This window comes from Euleptes europaea, chromosome 5 (genome assembly GCF_029931775.1).
Source record: "Euleptes europaea isolate rEulEur1 chromosome 5, rEulEur1.hap1, whole genome shotgun sequence".
Classification (NCBI taxonomy): domain Eukaryota; kingdom Metazoa; phylum Chordata; class Lepidosauria; order Squamata; family Sphaerodactylidae; genus Euleptes; species Euleptes europaea.
The window spans coordinates 96028616-96051539 of NC_079316.1; the positions used below are offsets into that span (position 1 = coordinate 96028616).

General features: G+C 41.5%; 1 protein-coding gene across 1 annotated transcript in view; it reads left to right on the forward strand.

Moving 5' to 3' along the window:
- JMJD1C (jumonji domain containing 1C) overlaps positions 1 to 22924 on the forward strand; it is a 200601-nt gene that overhangs the window by 144815 nt on the left and 32862 nt on the right. The window contains exons 4-10 of the mRNA XM_056850359.1: positions 4861 to 4966; positions 13009 to 13133; positions 14129 to 14272; positions 14361 to 14547; positions 14631 to 16312; positions 17557 to 17729; positions 18038 to 20217. Of these exons, the coding sequence (XP_056706337.1) occupies positions 4861 to 4966; positions 13009 to 13133; positions 14129 to 14272; positions 14361 to 14547; positions 14631 to 16312; positions 17557 to 17729; positions 18038 to 20217 (4597 nt within the window). The remainder of the gene's footprint in view (positions 1 to 4860; positions 4967 to 13008; positions 13134 to 14128; positions 14273 to 14360; positions 14548 to 14630; positions 16313 to 17556; positions 17730 to 18037; positions 20218 to 22924) is intronic.

Here is a 22924-nt window from a genome sequence, read left to right on the forward strand (position 1 = left end):
TATGGTACTCTGTCAAATTCCTTGGGACTGGATTACTCTTGTTTCATTTTACAGAATTTCAAGTGAAATCTAAACTGGATAGCCATTAGAGCAAGCGAACTGAAGTATAACTGCTGTAGTGATGTCTGCCCTTATTTTGGAAGAATTGCTGTTCTTTATCTTGGGACATTAAGTGCACTGTTTTTAATTTTTTTAAGCAGTTTCACTGGTGCAAATAAGGCACGGGAGGAAATTGTTCGTCAGGTTATGAAAATCTATTTGAGTGTATTTACTACACATAGTAGTAAATCGTAATTCCCCAGGATATATTGGCTAAAACCAGGCTATTAGAACTTTGCCCTGCTGACCTCACTTTAAGCCACCTTGATCCTATCTCCTCTCAGTCTTTGACTGTCATATCTCTCACCGCTTTAGCTTTCCTGTGGCTCGTGTTCAAACATGTCACTGGGCTGGATTCCACACAAAATCTCAGCCGACAGAAGAGATTTCCAGCAGCAGAGCAGGACTTACTCCAAATGCCCCCTGAAATGCTGCTCCGGGGAGACGGGATTCCCAGGAACAGCATGAAGGTGGAGTTGGAGGTCTTCCACAGTTGGGTGGGGGATTGGTGAAAGTCTTCCACCCCTTCCATTAGTGGGAAATTTTCTGTTGAATGCAACCAAATGTTACAAAGTTCTCCAAAAGCCATTCTTTTATTACCCCCTTTCCAATTACTGACCAATTCTTCCATTTGCCTCCAAATTCCTAGAGTAGGCTGCATACTCCCACTGTCTCAGCTTTCTGCTAATGCCAGTTTTGAGGCTCTACAATCTGGCTGCTTCCCTCTGCATTTCACGGAAACTCTGCATGCCAAAATGACTAACCATATTGCCAAATCAACAGGTTTCTGCTCTGATCTCATCTTCCTCCTGCTGCCTGGGATACAGTTGATCACTCCCTCCTGTTTAACTCCAGGCTTCTGTGTCTACTGTTATCTGTTCTCTTACCACCTCTTATTATCAAATGTTTCCACAGGGGAAACGCTTCTGCTTTCTCTGCTGGTCCTGCATATTCCCTCCTTAGCTCTCTTCTGCATCTGGGTGACTTCATCAAATCTTCCCCAACCCTGAACTTTTTTTCTCAGTTGAGTCCCATATCTTCTGATGTTTCCATTTGGATGTTAATTGCTATCCCCTACTCAGCATGTCTAAGACTGAACTTCTCATCTCACTTCCCAAGCCTTCCTCTCCTTGTATGCTCTCCATATTAATTGGAAGTGCATAATTCACTCTGTAAAAGTGAAAGCTTTCTGTTTTTCTTTCTCTTTCTCTCCATGTATTGATTCTTCTCCCTTTACAACAATGCAAAAATAGTAGTACAAAGCAATACTAATTCCAGAAAATCCCCATTACCTATCAGAATGTCATGCAGGTTTTTAAAAAATGAAGATCAATTTCTGTGCATTTTTTAATTCAGGGAGCTATTGGAGCTTTATCAGCTTAATATATACCTTTCGGTAGGCCTCAGATTCACAAGTTGTCATCCAAGAAAATAGCAATTGACATACAATTTTGCATCTGTGTATGGATTTTAATTATAAATGGCCTCCTGTATGCAAAGTCCCAATTCCACCCTTTCATTAAGTTCCATGCTGCCATAGCGTTTTCAGAATGTGAACATGCACCTCTTATATTCAGACATTTGGTTGCAGTTTTAACCACTGTTGTATACGACGTCAAACTTTCTATCATAGCCAGACAGACTTGAAGGTCTCTGGCTGCTTGGCTCATGGCCCTCGCCAGGCCACCAGTTCTTAGGATTTCCTGCATTCTGGCAGTCTCTTGGGCCAGGTTCCATGCTCTCTGCAGTGGTTCCTTTGACAAAGCCTCAGTTGATGGATCACAATGGCCTTCAGTGCTTACACATCTCTCCGAGTCAGTTTTTCACCGACACAAGCATTATTGGGCTGGGGAACAGCTTCCTGGACCAGCCGGCACAGAGACTATGAAGACTACCGGAGAAAAGTCTAAACATCAACACCCTCGATATCAGGGCCATTCTGAAGGCTCTTCATCATTCTGGGCCTCAGATCTCAGGCAAGCACCTACTCATCAGTAGGTGTCAGCAAAGCCTCATGTGGACAAGCAGGGTGGGTCTCGCTTGTCCTCCGTTCACAAGGAGGCCAAGCTAGTCCTCGCCTGGGCGGAGAACCATCTGGCCTCCATCATGGCAGAGCATATACAGGGAACCCTGAACCTGCAAGTGGACTGGCTAAGCCATCAACATCTGGGCGAGGCAGAATGGAAACTGAATCAGGAAGTCTGCCTTCAGTTAACCCAAACTCCCTGTACCCTTCTGGTGGACCTGTTCGCCTCGTCCCTCAATCATCAACTCCCAAGGTTCTTCTCCTGCTACCCAACAGCATGATGTGGAAAAGACAGATGCGTTCCTGACACCCTGGTCTCCGGGACCTCTTTATGCATTCCCTCTGCTTCCTCTGATTCCAAGGGTTCTCCGTCACATTCACCTCCTTAAAGCCACAGTGCTACTGATTGCTCCAGGCTGGCCAAAAACGGCCATGGTACCCAGCCCTTCATGAAATGCCCTTTAGGAATCCCTGGTGGCTTCCAGTCAGGCAGGACCTGCTTCTCCAGGAGCCCATTTTCCATACAGACCCAGCGTGGTACAAGTTGACCACCTGGTCAATGAGTGGCAAGAGTTGTTAGTGCTTGGGTATGATTCCGACATCACAGACACCATTCTGGCATCACGACATCCTTCCACTCATTGCATTTATAACGTCAGCTGGAAGGCATATGGCTCCTGGTGACACAGCAGGTTGATAGGTCCACTCAAACCAAAGGTGGGTAACTTTCTGTCCTTTCTCCAGGAGAACCAATGACTGGGCCTAAAAGCCGCAACCATGCATAGACAGCTGGCGGTCATCGTTACTTTAGTTCCTCTTGTTTTGAGATACCCTCTACCAAAACACCCTCATGTAAAGGCATTTCTAAGAGGAGCTGTGGCCACTTCCCCAGCAGTGGTCTATAGGTTTCCCCCTGGAAGCTGCATGAGATCTTTCAGCTCTGATGAGATCACCATTCAAACCTCTTCATACAGTAGACCTCAAGTGGCTCAGGATGAAGGTCCTATTCTTAACAGCTATAACTTTGACATGCAGAGTCTCAGGATTAGGAGCGTTATCCATCAGGCCCAACTTATGCGAGTTCCATAGGGACAAAGTGGTCCTCTGACTGGACCGTACATTCATCACAGAGGTGAATTCCAGCTTTCTCGGGAATAGGAAATCATGCTGCCATCCTTTCTCCAGACCCAAGGCAAGTGCGGGAAAGAAATTGGCACTCTTTAGACCTCAGAAGGGACCTGCGTATATATATTAGGTGACCACAGACCTCCAGAGTGGCAGACTCTTTATCTATCACACTCATGGCTCACAATAGGGGAAAAGCCATGTCCAGAGCCTCCATCAGCTACAATATCAAACACTGCATAGCATAGGCTTACAAATCCAGCAGCTTACTGGTTCCGTCAGGAATCACGGCTCACTCCGTTAGAAGCACAGCCACCTCAGACGTATTCAACCATCATGTATCAGTCGTGGATATATGTCGTGCAGTTACTTGGTTGTCCCTTTTTGACGTTGGTGTGCCACTTCTTGATCGACCTCCTTTCGTCTGCAGATGCTTCATTTGGAAAAGTGCTGCACAGTGTGGAGGGAGTAACTAGACCCATCCGGGCATGGGATGGAGCGCTTGTAAATCCCAATCTGAAGATGCCCGCCTACCTATAACGAAAACGAGCCTTGAACTACTTACCGTGAAGGCTCTTTCTGCTCTGGGGTATGGAGGGCATCTTCCCCTCCCTATAGTTACCCGCAGCACCCAAATTTAAAATAAATAAAAATAAATCAAGGTTTATTAATCTAAAACTCATCTACAGCAGACTACACAGTATTCAGGAAGGATGAGACAATGACATGTCTCCCATTCCTTCTTTGACTCTTACAATTAAGTTCTTGTTCTAACTTATAGTTCTCTAGATGTTGTCATACATGTTTTTAATAAACTCCCGTTATTGCACATTTAGGGTCTTCTGGAGATCTCCTGCTATTACAACTGATCTTCAGATGACCAAGATCAGTTCCTCTGGAGAAAATGGCTGCTTTAAAGGATGGACTCTGTGGCATTATACCCTGCTGGGGTCCCTCCCCAGGCTCCACTCCCAAATCTCCCAATATTTCCCAACCCAGAGCTGGCAACTCTAGTTGACACAACGTATTATCATTACTGAATTCCAGCTCCTCTCCATGATACAGAAACCCAACCATGTACTGCAAATCCGAAGAAAAGTGTCCTAACAGAACCATACAATATATTGTATGATGTAAAGAATGTATGCAAATGCAATTGTACAAATCAAAGTGTTATGATTTGCATCTTCTGATAATGAAATTGGATTTTAGAACAACATTTCTAGTTGTACTTCTGCTTATAGCTAAATGAAAATGTATTAGAAATTCTACAGTTCTTTATATTTGATCATTTGCTTGTTTGATCAGTATGCTTGTATATACTAGCTTTATTGATGCTTTATTGTGGCAAATAGTATAAGGGAGCCTTGGGTTGAAAGACATCTTTTCCTTTGTGGAATGGTTTGGAACTACAAGCATGCATGAAGTGTGTGTGTGTGTGTTTAAACAGTATAATTAGATCAAACTTTAAAAGCTGGGATAGCTTTGATATGTCATTTGTCTGACATAGTGTTTTTCAGAATGCAGTGCTTTTACCAGATTATCAGATTTTGGACTTCAGAAAATGCTGTATATGTATAACATAGAGTTTTTCTTAATTTCTGCTTTAGGACGACGTAGACAGTTTAAACCCAGTTCTCAGGGACAACCCACAGCTTCAGGAGGAAGTAAAAATCTGGGTAAAGGAACAAAAGGTGCAAGAGATTTTTATGCAAGGTAATTTTGAGAAATATTTATATCTTTTAACTAATTGGATCCCTTAAACATTTTATACTGAAACATAATTGGATGAAAAATTATACTTGTAAATAGGCGTCTGAATTTGTTCTAAATTGGCTTCATAGAATTATGTTCATGTTTCTGCATTTGTGGTTTAGTATGTGTTGAACAGATTAATGGTTCAGCAGTGGCACTGGCTGTGATTTATTCTGATGTTAAAAGAGGATTATTTCAGTATTCAGATGTAATCACATGGGTTCAAGTGATGGGGGATGTGATCCACCCAGTTGCTTTTGCATTTTACGAGTAGTGTATCATTTTAAAAAGCAGCCTCTGGTTCAGAAATGGGACAGATGGAGAAAAGTAGAATGCGAAGTGTACATGAGCACTTACGGTAGCTTCCTTGGAATTGCTGGTCCAGGTTGTGTATTAAATGTAAAATTATTATATATTGTAAGGAATAAGTGCATATTGTCCAGGGTAACAAAAGGGTGCGTAACGTTTGGTTCCTTTCTGGAAACCCCTTGTATGTAACCCCTAGCGGCACCTCTGTTTAATGCTCTGAAATTACCTGTATTTTGCTGCCTCTTTAACGTCCATATTGTTCCCTAATGATTTTCACTGGCACCGAAGGCTCTTCCCTTAGACCTCTTAACTTAACCCAAAGAACAGGATGGGTTAGTTATATTTGGTAGAATGACTAGGGTTGCCAGGTCCCTCTTCACCACTGACGGGAGGTTTTGGGGCGGAGCCTGAGGAGGGTGGGGTTTAGGGAGGGACTTCAATGCCATAGAGTCTAATTGCCACAGTGGCCATTTTCTCCAGATGAACTGATCTCTATCAGCTGGAGATCAGTTGTAATCGTGGGAGGTCTCCAGCTAGTACCTGGAGGTTGGCAACCTTAAGAATGACAGAAAAATCAGCTCATGGGGGTGGTTGTGATATAAAAGGGGATCCTTTACTCTAAACAAAACTGCTGTTTTTTCCCTTCCTTTCCCTAGATTTAACAGCCATTGGCTATTCATACAGCTGTTTTTACTTAAATGGAGATATAGTTTATTAAGAACTGTAGAAGAAAGCCAGCCCAGGCTGTTCTCTCAAGATGATTATCAGTCCCTGTTATCCAAGACACTGATAGCATTGGAACTCAGTGAAGAGGCTGAAACTATGGTGGAGACTAGGCCTCAGACCTGGCCTAAGGGGATGAATGTGTATTTTCCTAAAGTGGATCAAAAAAGTAAAAAAGTCCCTCTACCTGAGTACTTCCAAAGGCTGATTAGATCAGAGTGGGATAGGCCTACCATTAACAGTACCCATCTGGTAAAAAAAGGTGTACGACATGTCTTCAGCAGCCATGGAATTTTTCCAGTTACCAGTGGTAGATGCTCCTATAGCATCTCTACAGTCTACTGATTTACTATCTGAGGACGGAGTTGGTTCTATTAGGGACCAATTGGATCGGAAAATGGAAAGTCCATGAATCCTCCACTCTAGCACTCCAGGCTACCACTACCGCAGCCATTATGGCCAGGGCTTCCATTGCCTGGGCAAAGAGGCTCTTAGCTGGTGCAGATAGTAAAATTGTAGAAGGAGTAGACAGAGTCCTCAAGGCGTCCTCATTCCTAGCTGATACCTCCCTGGATGCTCTATCGTTCTCAGCCAGATTGGTAGCTGCTAACACAGCCATACGTAGAGGTCTTTGGCTCAGGGCCTGGCAGGGTGATTTCAAATCAAAATCCCTCCTTCTGTTCCATCCTCTTCAAGCTGGGAAGCTCTTCGGTGATCACCTTGATAAGATGCTTACAGATACAAAAGACAAAACATGCATAATGGCAAAACCATACAAAAAGGAGAACAAGAGTTTTCAACAGCCCTTTTGATCTAGTCACACGCTACCACGTTTCAGACAAGACCAAAGACGGTTGTCCTGGTTGGGCAATCGGCAATCCTTTCGCCGCCCAGGGATATATTCCCGGCCCTTCCAACACCAACAGTTCCAGGGAAATAAAGGGGACAAATTCCCCAAGTCAGGGAAGCAGTGATGCCAATGATGCCCCTGTGAGAGGAAGGATGCAGCGCTTCCTCTCACGATGGAAAATAACTCAGCCAGATGCCTGGGTGCTGCAAATAGTAGAAGAGGGATATCAAATAGAATTAAAATCGACCCCAAAGGATGGGTTTGTCCCCTCCCCCACCTCCCGATCCCATACCAAACACACAGGAATCTTGAGGGCCATTTCCCACCTCCTGCAGATCGGGGCCATAGAGGATGTACCCCTGGAGGAGCACCACTCCTGGGTGTATTCCATATTTTTCACAGTCCCCAAGAAGAACGGGGACTGGAGGGTCATCCTGGATCTCAAGTATCTCAATCGCCACGGAAGATCACGGCATTTCAGGATGGAGACCCTGTCATCTATTGTGGAGGCCCTGCAACACGGTGCCTACATGACATCCATAGATCTGCAGGAAGCTTACCTTCATATACCAATATACCCCGCTCATCGGAGATTTCTCCGTTTTGTCTATATGGACCTACATCTCCAATTCAGGGCCCTTCCTTTTGGCCTGGGATCAGCTCTAAGGATATTTTCGAAGGTGCTAGTGACCCTCAAAGCAGCTCTATGGTGAGAGGTAATACAGCTGCACCCTTACCTGGATGACCTGCTGATATGTGCCTCTTCCGAGCAGACTTCCACAACACACACATCCAGAGTCATGCAAGTCTTGGAAGAACATGGCTACCTCCTAAACCAGGAAAAAAGCCATCTAATACCTTCTCAGCACATAGCTCACTTAGGGGTCATCATCAACACCACCATCGACACCCTCTTCCTCCCTAAGGAAAAAGTCAAAAGAATCTCCTTCATGGCAAAATCCTTCGCCAAGGTACAACGGGCCCACCTCATGTCATTGTCCCACCTCCAAGGGCACATGATATTCTGTATACCTGCAGTCCCTTGGGCGCGCTTTCATGCCAGGCCTCTCCAGCGGCTGTTACGGCCTCATCAGACATACATCACCCTAAAGCATGACAAAATGATCTCAGTAGATATCGAAGCTCGGAAGAGCCTCCTTTGGTGGTCACAGCCTGTCAACCCCAGAAAGGGCCTGATCTTCATCCTACCAGAACCTATCCAGATTTACACGGATGCCTGTCGGGAAGGATGGGGTGTCACGCTGGGGAACTCCATCGTCCAAGGAGAATGGTCACCAGCAGAATGGTCCCTTCGTTTTCTGTCCAGGAAAGTAATTTTTCTCACCACTATTACATCGGCTGGAAGGATATCAGAGATTGGGGCATTATCTGTGCGCAAGGATCTCTGCATCTTCCATGAAGAGAAGGTGGTACTGTGGTACTGTGTCCAGACCCCACCATCCCAAAGGTTAATTCGGTTTTTCATCGGAAACAAGCATTACATCTTCCATCCTTCTCTGCAAATCCGATCACTCCAAAACAAAGGGAATGGCATACCCTGGACATGCGCAGAGCCATTGGCACATACATTAACTGCATGGAACCATTCAGAAAGTCGGAGGCACTGTTCATTTCGATATCACCTCCTAATCAGGGACTCAAGATGTCTTGTCATTCGATTAGTTGCACAGTAAAGCAGTGCATCACAGAAGTGTACACAGGATCCAAACTGCCAGTTCTGACGGGCATAACCCTCCACTCTGTCAGAAGTGCTGCTACCACGGCAGCATATAACAACCAAGCCTCCTTGGATGAAATTTGCAAAGTGGCCACCTGGTCCACGATTTCGACTTTCGTGAGGCACTACCAAATTAACACCTTTTCTGCAGCAGACACAACCCTCCATTCCTCAAAATTCATGAGGACAGAGTAGTGCTCCATACTAGTCTGGAACACCTCCCGAAGGTGATGTCAAAGTTTCACACATCTCAAGACATTGTGTTGTCCACCTTTTTTCCAGCACCTAAGACAGCAAAAGAAAGATCTCTACATACACTGGATGTTTGAAGAGCTTTATTATTTTTTTGAACCGTACGCTACAGTTTATAAAGTAGACCCCAATCTTTTGTTTGTTTCCATGGCCCAAAAAAGGGCAAGGCTGCTACCTCTCAGACACTGTCATGATGGGTAACAAAGGCTATCCAGGAGACTGATGCTGTTGGGGGTAGAGACTGCCCATTGGAGGTCCATGCTCACTCTACAAGGGCATAGGTCTCGTTGGTGGCATTTTCGGTGTCAGTAGATATACATGACATTTTCAGAGCTGCAACATGGTCATCTCCAACAACCTTCATCCGGCATTACTATGTAGATGTAGACGCCACTGCCAATGCGGCAGTTGGGAGGGCTGTGTTGCAATCAGTTCTTCAATAAAGTTCTTACAGTTGTGCAGCCACACAGCAGCCTCCTGTGTATTTAGCTTGCTATTCTCCCATGTGGACTGCATGTTGTTCATCGAGTGGTCCTCTGTGCAGGCACACATCCCTCCCTCCTTTCCTCTTTGTGGGCTGCCTCAGCTCTTTCCTGGGGTTTCTCTATGGCAGTGAAGAGAGAACTGAGGGATGGCTGCTCCCCCGCCCCTCTGTCACATGACTGTTTTGGCGAGAAGAGCCATTGACAGAGGGGAGGGGGGAGCGTCCCTGCTAGAAGCTTTCCATCTTGAAAGTTCTCCTTGGCTGGCCTTCGCATTCGCAGTTCCCATGTATGCCTGCACAGAGGACCACTCGATAAAAAACAGTTACAGGTAAGTGCAATGCTGTTTTTATTGTAATTACACAGTCTTACACATTGTGTTCAAAGTACTTTACAGACTCTTACAAACTGTTCCTGGTTCACAGAATGGGAACATGATCCTGTGAAATAGTGCTTGATTGTATCAAAAAGCACCCTTCCAGATGTAAAAGGTGTCTTCCTACCTCAGAAGACCTGTTTTACATATTGCACTAGACTGTTGCGTAAGAAAAGTGAATCTGAATTGAAAGATGCCTTTCTCCTTGCACAAGACTATCATAGCTTGCACAGTCTTCTGCAAAGGCAGAAGCATGACAGTAAAAATAAATCCTACCTAATATAGCACTGTTAATGCAAGTGTTTCCAAAACAGCACTTCTGGCTATCCTGCTCAGTTCTTTCAAGTCAACCCAGTTGGTCCAATACATTCATATCTAAGATTAAATATGGACCAATGTTCAGTACATTGGTCCTTGCTCAGTGTTCTAAGCAGTTTTTCACATTATGGTTTCTGGATAGTCTGTATGTGGTATCTGTTGTGAATCAGAGATGCAAGTTGCTTTGAATCACATCGGGGAGTTCCCGGGATCCTGACAGTGGTCTTTTTCCCCAGGAAAAGCCATAAAATGCACAAAGATGTCAATGAAAGCAGAGATGAATTTCCACAGAGAGAGAACCATTTGCCTACCTGCCAGGGAAGGCAGATGGATGGCTGTTGTAAAATATGATCTGGGTAATGAGATGTGTGGGGTGAGAGCCCTGGGGTGATTGGGGGATAGGGGTTCATCTTCCCATACGGGGCAATTTCCTTAAAACTGGATTGGGAGAGGCTTCCTACCAATGAAGGCAGGAAGGGTTGAAAAGACTAGTAACATATGTTGGTCTTGATTCAAATGCTTTGTCTAAATGCTGGGAGCTGGATTCCCCTGCAGGGAGCTGGAGGGGTCCTGGATGTGCATTTGCACCACAGACATCCAGACAGGGATGTCAGAGGTAACTTCTGTATTCTTAAGTTTAATTTAGTGTTATGTTTTTTTTCTTTTCATTAGATCTGCAGCCAGTAGACTTATAGCTATTTCTTCTGTCTGTGCTCTAGCTTAATCTGTAGCATTAAAATCTTCTCCTGTTTAAGAAAGCAGACTGTAAATTTAAAATAATTCTGAACTGAGCCATAAAGTGTGGATCAAAAAACCCACAAAATAGGGCCGGGGTATTTTCCAACAAGCCTGGAGGAAGCCCCACGTTTGCAGAAAAATATAAAATGTAAAAAAATAAAAATTGGGGCCCAGGAAAACCTAAAAATTAGAGAAGCGACTTTTTATTTAATAAAAATGTCCCTCTGGAATCTCACAACACTTGTTATGAGGTCTTGGTGGCCATTTTTGAAATTGCTAGGCAACCTGAAGCCAACATTGCTGAGGATTCCACACCTCGGTTAGGGCCAAACTACATGTTATATCTACCACAAGACTGCCATGGGGACTTGCAGCAGGATGCTGGCAGCGTGAGAACTTAATTTAGAACACCCAGGGACCCAATTCCAATTGGGACCATGGCTTGGGGGAGGAAGGGCTCCTGCCTTCCCTTTGTGCTATTTTTTCAGTTTGAAATTACCCAGGGGAGCATCATTTCCCCCATTAGAGGGTTGCATCTGCAAGCATTCAGTTCATCTGCAGCTCCCCCAAAGCGAATAACACTTCCCCAGGGAGCCTATCCTCCTCCCACACTGTGGTCTCAATCTAAATCAGGCCCTGTGGCATCTCCTAGTTGAGTTCCCACATGGAACTCACAGCTGTTATATGGCTACAAGTCCCTGTGGCAATCACATGATACATGTAGTTTGAACCTTAATGTTGGGAGTGGGGGAGATTAAAAAAGGTAAAAGGTAGGAGGAAGAACAAGAAGCTGGAGGGGAAAGAAGCAAAAAAAAAAATTAAAAGGCAGTCTGAGATGGGGGAGGGGGACAGAGAAAGGTAAGGGAGAGAGGAGGCACAGGATGCCAGGGGGAGAAACAGGAAATGTAGGCAGGTAAATGGGTGAGAAGGAAAGGGAGGAGTTTGCATGCCACTACCAAGGCATGGCAAACAGGAAAAGCTTAAGGGAGAGAGGAATTGGGGAAATTAGATTACCTCCACAAGTCACCCTTGTTTCCCCAGTTATATTAGAAAAGAGATAAATTTGTTTAGCTGATTTGAATGACAAGATGCGAAGAAGAGCAGATTAAATCCTGATGTGGGAGAAAGTAGTTTTTATTGACTTGACAGTGATTCTGAGCCAAATGTCCCTGTATTGTCCAAAGCACAATTTTGGGTTTTAACATTCTCAACTCCTAATTTGCCTGAAGCTATTAAGGTTAATAGTATTGCAAAAGATGTAGCAATGCTAACACGTGAAGCATTGAAAATGTAAAGAATAGTTTGGTGAGGAGCAGTTTATATAGGCAGGTGATCCATAGGGTTTTCACAGAAGTCAAAGATGATTATAGTGGAACATAGCTCCAAATTATAATTACATTATGGTTTGATGCATATATTTGTTTCTGCTATATAAATAGGATTTAAGGTGGAAATAGCTTAATTTGTTGTTAGTATGAGATTTGTAATATATATGTCAAGCTTCATAGCTGCATATCTTATGGTAACACAGTAGCTGCTCTGCCACAGAGTGGTCTCTTAGTCCAAATGGCAGATGTAACTCGGATGTTATTTATTTTATTATTTTTATTTTTTAAATGACTCGGACTGTAAACCTTTGCCTGTAAGACCATTTTAGTCCATGTATCTTGTTTTATCTGACCAAGGGACGCAAATAAACTATCTGAATCATTGTAGCTGCTAGAAGGAAAAATAGGCTGCTGAGCTACTTAACTTAAACTACTGCAGAAGATTCAAAGTTATGTGATCATTGTTGGGAATGTCTTGGCAGCAGTGGAATTCAACATTTCAAGAAGGGATTGTTTCTCCAGCAAAAGAATCTTGCCATGCAAACAGCTGCTGTATGACTTCTTTCTATCCAAGGAATTATGCTTTTGCTTTTTCAGTTTAGCATTTTGAAAATTTTCACCATCTTCGCCATTACAAGTTGCTCAATTAAAAAGTATCTCCTGAAAGCACCGGGTTTCTAAATAATTTAGAGTCTATCAAATATTTCAATTGCATTTGTTAAATTCCTTTGTGAATACAAAGCAAAATGTTTGGTAGCCATGCAGGATGTTTAGTTTTTGTTCTTTATGCATGAACTTGTGATTGAATGTGCTTCTAAAACCAAATCTAAGAACTGAATGTTTTTGAGGTCATTCTCAAAATCTTCTTTTAAATTTTTTTTCTTTTAAGGTCCATATTCCTTAAACGGCTATAGGGTGAGAGTATACAGACAGGACTCTGCCACCCAGTGGTTCACTGGTATAATTACTCACCATGATCTCTTCACTCGTACTATGATAGTTATGAATGATCAGGTAACCATTTTTCTTTTACTGAAAATAATGGTTTCTCATAGATACTTGTATATTAAGATTTTGTCATCACATTCACTTTGTTATCCTGAAAACAATTCCCATGTCTTGATGTTGTTTTAAAAAGTATTAATCCAAGAGTAAGTTCAATAGTCTGGAGTCTTCAGGACTAAATTTGGAGGGGTGGGATATGTTCTTCTGCTAGCTCCCTATTTTAAGAACTTAAACACTCTTTATTTGGTCATTATCCAACCAATAAAATAAGTAAAATCAGATTAAAGGAGTTCTGTCTAAAGGAGTAACATGTTATCTTTTTTTAAAATATGTCGCGAATTACTGAGGTGTGTCACCCAGTGATTATTCGAAGTGACTATATTTTCTTCCTTTGAACAAAAAGAACTTTAAGGCTTTGTTCAGCAGTCCTAAATATTCTCATGATATAAATGGAGGACTCCCAGAGAACTTTCAGACTGCTTGTTCAGTATTAATTTTTTAAAAATAATATTTTCTTTAAGAGACCCCCCCCCCCGGAATCTGTTGTTGGAGTTGAAATAGTCCACCCTTATTTTTTCATCCTATTATTTTGCTTGACAATGGTTTTTTATATATATAATGAATCATTATTTTCATCCTCTTCCCTTCTCTTCCAAGCCAGAAAGAAACTTTCTTCCCTCCTATCTTTATACTTTGTGCCTGTGTGTTTCTATGCTTTAATATATAATACGTATGTTTTTTTTCAGTTTGATTTCCTTTTGGAGATTACAAAAGGATTGTTAGTGGTGTTCTGGCAATTATTGAATACGCTTACTGTAAAATGAAGGCATACTTTTTATGTATTCCTTTACAAAAATCTTGTGTCAATGCTGTTGCAGTCGTATGTGTCCAAATGTCCTTTATGCAATCTTTCAAGTGAGACAATTTTTATTTGCAATTGACATTCAAATGGAAAGTACAGAACCAAAATTGATTGCATATTTTCTGTTTTCCTAATAAACCAGGTGCTAGAACCACAAAATGTTGATCCATCTATGGTTCAGATGACCTTTCTAGATGATGTTGTTCACTCTTTGCTGAAAGGTGAAAATATTGGTATTACATCACGGCGCAGGTCTCGTTCCAACCAGAACAGCAACACAGCACACGTAGATATATTTTTAAATTATATTCTTTTACATTCTGTTTATTTGCATTTATTTGGATAGAGAGAAATAAATTCCTGTTTTCATTTAGGGGCACTATACCCGGGCTCAAGCAAATAGTCCCCGGCCAGCAATGAATTCCCAGAGCGCAACACCAAAACAAAATTCACACCAGCAGCAACGGAATACTCGTCCAAATAAAAGAAAAGGTTCCGACAGCAGTGTGCCCGATGAAGAAAAGATTAAAGAAGAAAAATATGACTATATAGGTCAAGGAGGTAAAGATATTTGTCCAAGGGGGTCAGAGAAGTATTTTTTAATATAATACTGTATTAAACTAAAAATATTTTTCCCTTTATAGAAAATCCCAAACATAAAAACAAACTCTTTCTTTCTAAACGAAGAAAATCTGAAGATGAAGAAAAAAAACTGAATATGAAAAGACAGAGGACAGACAACACCTCAGACTACTCGGAGAGCAGCGACTCAGAAAATTCAAACAAAAGATCGACAGATTCTTCATCCGAGCAAAATTCAGAGAATGAATTGAAAAGCAAGAGCATTTCAAAGGTAAATGGGGAAGAGGGAAAGTCTCAGAGCAGCAGTGTTGTAGAGGAACAGGCGCTCACAGACAGTCAATCGCCCTGGCATGAAATACAGGAAGATAAAAAACATCAAGAAATACAAAGACCCGAGTCAGCTGATTTGGAGCTGCAAGACATTTCACTCCATCAAGCTGAACAGCTGAAAATTTATGATGGGAGTGCCAATGATGTACGCATTCAAGAGGATGGGATAGACAAGAAAAACTCCAGGGAGCTCTTACCAAATGAACAGTTTATACTCAATGCTCCTACACCAAAAAGTTGTATTGATATGAATGTTGAAAATATCTCCACCAATGAGAGCCAGGAAAACATTTCAAGTACCTTTGGTTTGCAGGGCTGTCTGAAAATGGAACCCCATGGCAAAGATACAAAACATCTGTTTACAAATGTAAACTTTCCAGAAGTAAGGAAATCAGAAATTGATGAGAATTGGGTTAATAATGTCAGCAAAATGGATTTGCTACAACTGAAAGTTATGAAAAGTACCTCAGCAGGTGAACATCTACATTCTGAACAAGAAAAAGTTCAGTATGGCTCTACATCATCTTTAACTGTCATTTCTATAGCAGAAGAGGGCAGAATACGTAAACAAAGTCCAGTCCCAGATTCTATGATGCCAAAACATGGCCATTTGGTTGACAACCCTAAAATCAAGTCAGGTTCCTTATCTGATGTTAAATATAAACACACCCAGTCTCCAGATACTGTGAAGTCTAAACTTAGTTACCAGAACAACCATGTTACTGGAGTAACAAGGTCAGCAATTAAAACTGAGCATGATTTGCCTAGGTCTAGTTTTCATCCAGTTCCAGTTAGAGTTAGTTCATTAGAAGCTACTAAAAGTCCTCTTATCATTGACAAGAATGAACATTTCACAGTTTACAGAGATCCCGCTCTTATTGGACAAGAAACGGGAACTAACCACATATCACCCTATTTGCATCAGCATAATTATCCTCCTCATTCCACTTCCCATAGAACTTGTCTAAATCCAAACACACATCATCCAACATTAACTGGTGCATCCCATTTATTAGCTGGATCTTCAAACCAAACTCCTTTATCATCTATTAGTACTCATCCTCTTAGTGGTGCATCTCACCATTCTGTTCATCACCCACATCTACTTCCTGCAGTGTTACCTGGAGTGCCTACAGCCTCTTCTTTGGGAGGCCATCCACGACTAGAGACTGCTCATGCTAGCAGCTTAAGCCATTTGGCATTAGCACACCAGCAACAGCAACAGATGCTACAGCACCAGTCATCACATCTTCTCGGGCAAGCTCACCCTTCTGCTTCATATAATCACCTAGGACTTTATCCGATTATTTGGCAGTATCCAAATGGAACACATGCTTACTCAGGACTTGGAATACCATCATCTAAATGGGTGCATCCTGAAACTTCTGTGAATACTGAGACACCTCTGAGAAGAGTAAGTTGTATTCAATTGTCAGTTTTTTATAACTTGGTATATAATTTTTATGTATTTATAGTGCTTTTATATGGCTTTAATAAAGTTGCATGATAGTTACTCACCCAGTTAGGCAAATCATTATAATTGCTGTTATGTCATCAGACTTTTCTTCTGGAGATAGACTTAATAGCACATCATATCTTAGTATTACTTATGTGTGTTAACAGAGTGGTGTGACAGTTGATATAAAGAATATAGTACTTTTTGTAATCTATTTCAGTTGAGAATTAGAGGTTGAGAATTACTTGATGGGTTCAGCTTTTTAAAAAAAAATATGAATTACAGACCTCAATTATTGATAAGCACAAAAATTTAGCTTTGCTGTTACTAGAAGGTTATAAAATGCTGTTGAAAATGAATTAAAAAACTCAAATGTATTTTTAATTTTGAGTGTTTGCCCCAGCTTTGAGTGTTATCTTTGAGTGTTTCCCCCAACTTCTACTGATGTATCTAAACAGTAGAGTGATATATATATGGTTGTGTCCTAACACATACAAAATATGAGGCCCTAAACAGACAGAACATGATCTATCTCCTAATCATGTTGAGGAGATTGGGAACATGTCCATAGGCTTGCCTGTTCCTTCCACTTTTCACCTATATGAATCCTCCCAGCTCTGTTACAGTTAATTGTGGTTCAGCATTACATCTGTATCAGTTCATCAATTTTGCATCAAGATTAGATGCCAGTTTGTAAACCCTGGTTAATGCCAATGTTAGATAGCACCAGAACACACATAATGCTTCATCACAGTTAACACCTAAGCAGGGTAAGGGAGTGTGACGTATGGTGAGATCTGCTAGCATTATAGCTGCACCAGGTCTGATTCACTGCTTAACCAACATATTTTGCCTTGATTACTTTTCATATTGTGTGTACAATGGGTATCATGAAATAGTTTTTCTGGAAATTATCTGTTAGAGTAGAGAAGTTGGTTTACTTTTTAGTCCTACTTGCTCACTTTTCTCTCTGTCCCTGTGTATACTACCTATATTGTATTTTAATTACCTTGTTACCAACATTAAAATTGTTTAAAAATCCTTAGTACAAGTTTCCAGAACAAGATTTTGTCACTTAGCAGCCACTGTGAAAACTGAAAAGCACTTTCTATTTGATATCTAAGGTTTTTCATAAAAGGGAGTGATAACTGTGCTCAGGTTCCAGTGATAACTATGAAGTCTGATTTTGTTGCCATTTACAGAATACTCCTAGTCCTTGGTTACACCAGCCAACCCCTGTGACCTCAGCAGACGGTCTTGGGTTACTGAGTCATATACCTGTAAGACCATCCAGTGCAGAGCCACATCGGCCAGTCAAACTGACGACACACTCTAGTCCTCCATTGTCAAAAAGTATGGTGGATCATCATAAAGAGTAAGTTTGCATTGTTTAAATATGTAAACACAGAAATGAGGGAATGCTGAAAGTGTGAGGAATTGAAGTTCACTATCTAGCGTTTTGTTCCAAGTCACTTGTAACAGTGCTTCACATATTGTTTTACACAAAATGTGATCAACAGTAATCTGAAAAGTATACTAATAAGACAGATATTAGCATTGCATGTTTTGGGTTAACATTTGAAGGAAAGATAATTAAATTTTTTATGTAGCATCTAATTCATTTGAAACACAATTATCAAAGCCTTTGACAACAATTATCAAATGTTCTGTATTTTTGTACAGAGAAATGGAAAGGAAAGGTATTTTTGAACCTTTACGTTCAGTTGCGACTACTCCAGCAAAGCCTGATCTAGAACACAGCAGAACACAGAATGTAAAAGAGGGCCATTTGCAAAGGCACTTTGTAGACCCACTGCAAAGGTCACTTCAAGAAACAGGAGAGAGGCGAAGCAAGTATAAAGAAGAACATCGGCGGATACTTCAAGAAAGTATTGAGGTTGCTCCTTTTACAGCTAAAGTCAAGACACTTGAGGGGGAAAGGGAGACTTATTCCAGAATAATGCCATTATCATCTTCTAGCCCTAAAAGCCATGGAATAAAGCACGAGAAAGATTCAGAACTCTATAAAATGAAGCATTCAGTACCACAGAGCTTGCCACAAAGTAATTATTTTACCACCTTGTCAAACAGTGTGGTGAATGAACCACCAAGAACTTATTCATCCAAAGAAGTTTTAGGTATGAGTGCCGATAAACCAAGTAGTTGTCCTTCGACAACAGCTTCTGCTCAGTCACTCGCTTCTTTCACTTCATCTCTTTCAAAACCACCACCTTTAATTAAACACCAACCAGAAGCTGAAAGCTCAGTAAGCAAGATAACTGATCAACTTTCACAGCAAGTGACATCTCACTCAGTAAATTCTTTCAGAAATGACTCTAGAAGTCCTACTCAGTTATCCATTTCATCCTCAAGTACGCTCCGGACTATGCCTGCTTTACACAGAGCACCTGTGTTTCACCCTCCCGTCCATCACAGTCTGGAGAGAAAGGAAGGCAGCTATAATAGTCTTTCTCCACCAACCCTAACTCCCGTGCAGCCAGTTAATGCCGGTAGCAAAATCCATGAACTGCAAAAGCCACCAACTTTAGTACCTGAGCCAAAAGAAGCACAAAACATATACAAGAGTGCTTTGGAACAAAAAATTTCAGATATGTGGAAATGTGGTGATAATCCAAATCAAGATAAAATGGAATGGCATGTTGAGAGAACTAGTGGAAAATCACCTTCTGCCACAGCTTCTGTCATTGTACGTCCATCTTCAAGTTCTAAATATGATACCATGTCTGTAGTGCAGTCAGCTCCCAAAGAACGAATTACTGAAAGATCATCAACAGGGACAAACCAAACAGACTGTCTGAAACCAGTAGAAGCCAGAGAAACTGGAAGAATCGTTCAGCTGAACACAAGCTCAGACACGATTCATACCCAGTATGACAAGAATTTTCCAGTTGCATCCCAGGGCAACATCCCCTGCTCTGTCATGCCTACTACAGTTATACTGTGCAGTACCAAAACAGTTGCAACCATGTCTGTGGTGACTACATGTGCTCCCAGCATGGTTGGTTCAGAAGTGACTTACTGTTCATCAAACACAGCATTGTCTTGCACATCAGTTGAAAGCACTGCCTCTAGAGCCATAACACAGGAAGTGATGCAAGTACAAGAATGCTCTGTAAGTACCGCAGCTGCGGTTATACCAGCCTCCAACAAAACGGAAAGTGCTCTTCAGGCCAGCTCTGGATTCCCTGGACCATCTGATTTTATTCACTTGAAAAAGCACAAGGCAGCCTTGGCTGCAGCTCAGTTTAAAAGTAGCAGTGCCAGTGATGCAGAGTCCAGTGCTGTGAAAAATCAGTTACATCCAGCCTCTGTTTCCCTAGACCGTTCTGTCATTTCTAGTACAATAAACAAAGCAAATGCTGTAGGCAATGGGCAAGTTTCCCAGATGAGTCAAGCAAACTACCACACAAAACTGAAAAAAGCTTGGCTCACAAGACATTCAGAAGAAGATAAAAACACTAATAAAAAAGAGAATTCAGGGAACAGTGTATCGGAAATTATTAAGCCATGTACTGTTAACTTAATTGCTTCAACATCAAATGATTTGCAAAATAGTGTAGATAGTAAAATGCTAGGGGAGAAGCTTGTGAAAGAAGAGAAACACACAAGACGAAAAACAAAAAGGATTTATGAATCTGGCTCTGAAAGTGGTGATTCTGATGAAAGTGAGAGTAAGTCAGAGCAAAGGACTAAGCGGCAACCTAAGCCAACTTACAAAAAGAAACAAAATGATTTGCAGAAGAAAAAGGGTGATGCAGAGGAAGAAATAAAACCAAATGGTGTTCTCAGCAGGAGTGCCAAAGAGAAAAGCAAACTGAAGTTACAGAGCAGCAGTAGTAACAGTAAGTATATCACTACATACAAATTTGTACAGTAGCTAGTTTTATTCTTATTGATTGTACTTAATATGCCAATAAAGGTATTGAAATTGAAATTGAAATTACATACAAATTGGAACTAATAAGAAATTAGTGGTTGTAGTCTAGAGAGCCAGCGTGGTATAGTGGTTAAGAACATAAGAAAGGCCCTGCTGGATCAGACCAAGGCCCATCAAGTCCACCAGTCTGTTCACACAGTGGCCAACCAGGTGCGTCTAGGAAGCCACAAACATGACAACTGCAGCAGCACCATTCTGCCTGAGTTCCACAGCACCCAATATTAAGAGCAGTGGTTAAGAGCAGTGGTTTGGAGTGGTGGAGTCTGATCTGGAGAACCGGGTTTGATTCCCCATTCCACGTGAGTGGTGGAGGCTAATCTGGTGAACCAGGTTGGTTTCCCCACTCCTACACATGAAGCCAGCTGGGGGACCTTGGGCAAGTCACACTCTCTCAGCCCCATCTACCTCACAGGGTGTCTGTTATGGGGAGGGGAAGGTGATTGTAAGCCAATTTGGTTCTCCCTTAAGTGGCAGAGAAAGTCAGCATATAAAAACCAACTCCTTCTAGTCTGTGTGAATTCTGCATTTTTATAAAGCCTCTTAAAATTCTGTACTAAAGAAAGCTGAACCCAACAACTTGTACAAATTATGCACACTTCTGCTGATCATGGGGGAGGGTGGGGGACAAAAAGCTGAGCATAGCAACAAGGCACACTGAGCCCAGGCTTTTGAGGGTTCACAAGGCCCTTTTTCTCAAGCCTGGGTTCAGTTTTAAGATCTAAAAAGTTGTCTTTAAAAGATATAATGCTGAACTGTGCGTTGGATACTTCATTTCACTCGTTTATGGTACAGTTCTGGGAGCAGAAATTCATACGTATGCACTTGGATCCACCAGAGTGATTTCATGGACAGAAGGATTTCTTCCTATGGAGCGTGACTTTCTGACTGAAGCCCAAACTGATCCCAAAATGCTGCATTTCAGGGGGCATTGTGGGTCACAAGGACATGAGAGAAGGAAGAAAATTGTGCTCCACAGGCAGAAATCCTTCTATCTGCAGAAATGCTCTGGTAGAGCAAAGCCATGGTTCTTCTGATGATGGCTTCTTTAGTATATGAAAAAAATGTTTTTCAGCAATAGTTTCAAAAGTCAGAAGTATTGGCTTTGTTTAAAACATCAAAAAGTTACAGTTTTAACTTCATAGGATATTATTTTAAACATTTTAATAAATGCTATATGTAAAGGTCATTAATGGAGACTTAAGTTGGGAGGATGTGCTCTAGAATACTGAGAAAGTGACTGTTTACAGTGCAACCAAAACAACCAAAACAGATCACATGGTACAACTGCTACAAAAAATACTCCTTAATTTGGCTAATTTTCCATTTCTATTAAATGTTGCTAGCCCAATCTTATCACATCTTGGAAGCTAAACAGGGTTGCGGTTCAGCATTTTTTGTACAAGCTCATATAATATCCCATGCTGTGAATTGTCCTAATTAAAGTGTTATCTCTTTATGCTGATCCATGCCTCTTGCACTGTTCCAGAACTCACTTTCATGTCCTTCTGTGCCCAGTCGTGTGCTTCCAGTAGACCATATTTGCCCTTCATTTATCACCATTGTCACTCTTTGTTTCCTTACCTCTTTGTGCCTTCCATATAACTGCTATATGTCTTTCCCTCAAGCCAGCTCCAGTGTAGACAGCCCTGTTGTTTTTATCTCTATGCTTTGGTTGAATTGGTTGTCACTGTTTCAGATTCCATACAAATTTAGGGCATGTGATACATGGTCCAGACTATTTCTAAATTCCGGACAGATTTTTAGATGGATAGTTGCTTTTACAAGTCGAGAGCTGAACAAGAATTGTGCTTCTCTGTTATGTCTGTGACTAATAATTTTTGAGTGTACTTTGCCCATAGATATTTCCCCCAGGTAAATGAATGTATGGAGGAAACCAAAGCATTGCTCCAGTATTACAGGTTATAGGCCTTGCAGAAATGTCCATGATCATAGCAACTCTAAAAAGCACCACTGCAGTTGCAAAAATCATTGTAACCATGTGCCACTTTTTCATAAAGAACTTTCTTCATCCAAATGTAGGCCATGGGTGTTTTGAAGAATTATTACACAGAGAAAAATCAGCATAAAAATTGTGGTTACTAATGTGCACGTTGATTGGTAAACAAAAGGAAGTCATACTCTTAAAATTTCCTCTGCAATATTTATTTATTTATTATTAAATTTATACCCCGCCTTCCCCGGCACTACCAGGCTAATAGTTACATATTTTAAAATGTAAATAGAGTGTCAGAATTCCACAAAATGTGCTTGCTGCCTAGCCATCATTAAGTGACTGGCTTTTCTGGTTACTCTTTTAGGGGACTTCATTTTAATTACACATTGTCATGTGTATGCAAACTATTAGAAATGTTGCTGTTTTGAGATCAATAAATATGTTAAATATACACAGATCTTCAATATTCAAGAGGAGGTCAAAGATTTTACTTTATTTTGAGAGTGTGTGTGTGTGTGTGTGTGTTTAAAGTGCTGTCAAGTCACAGATGACCTATGGCAACCCCTTAGGGTTTTCTAGGCAAGAGACGTTCAGAGGTGGTTTGCCATTGCAAGTCTCTGCATGGGTTGAAAGAGTTCTGAGAGAACTGGGACTGGCC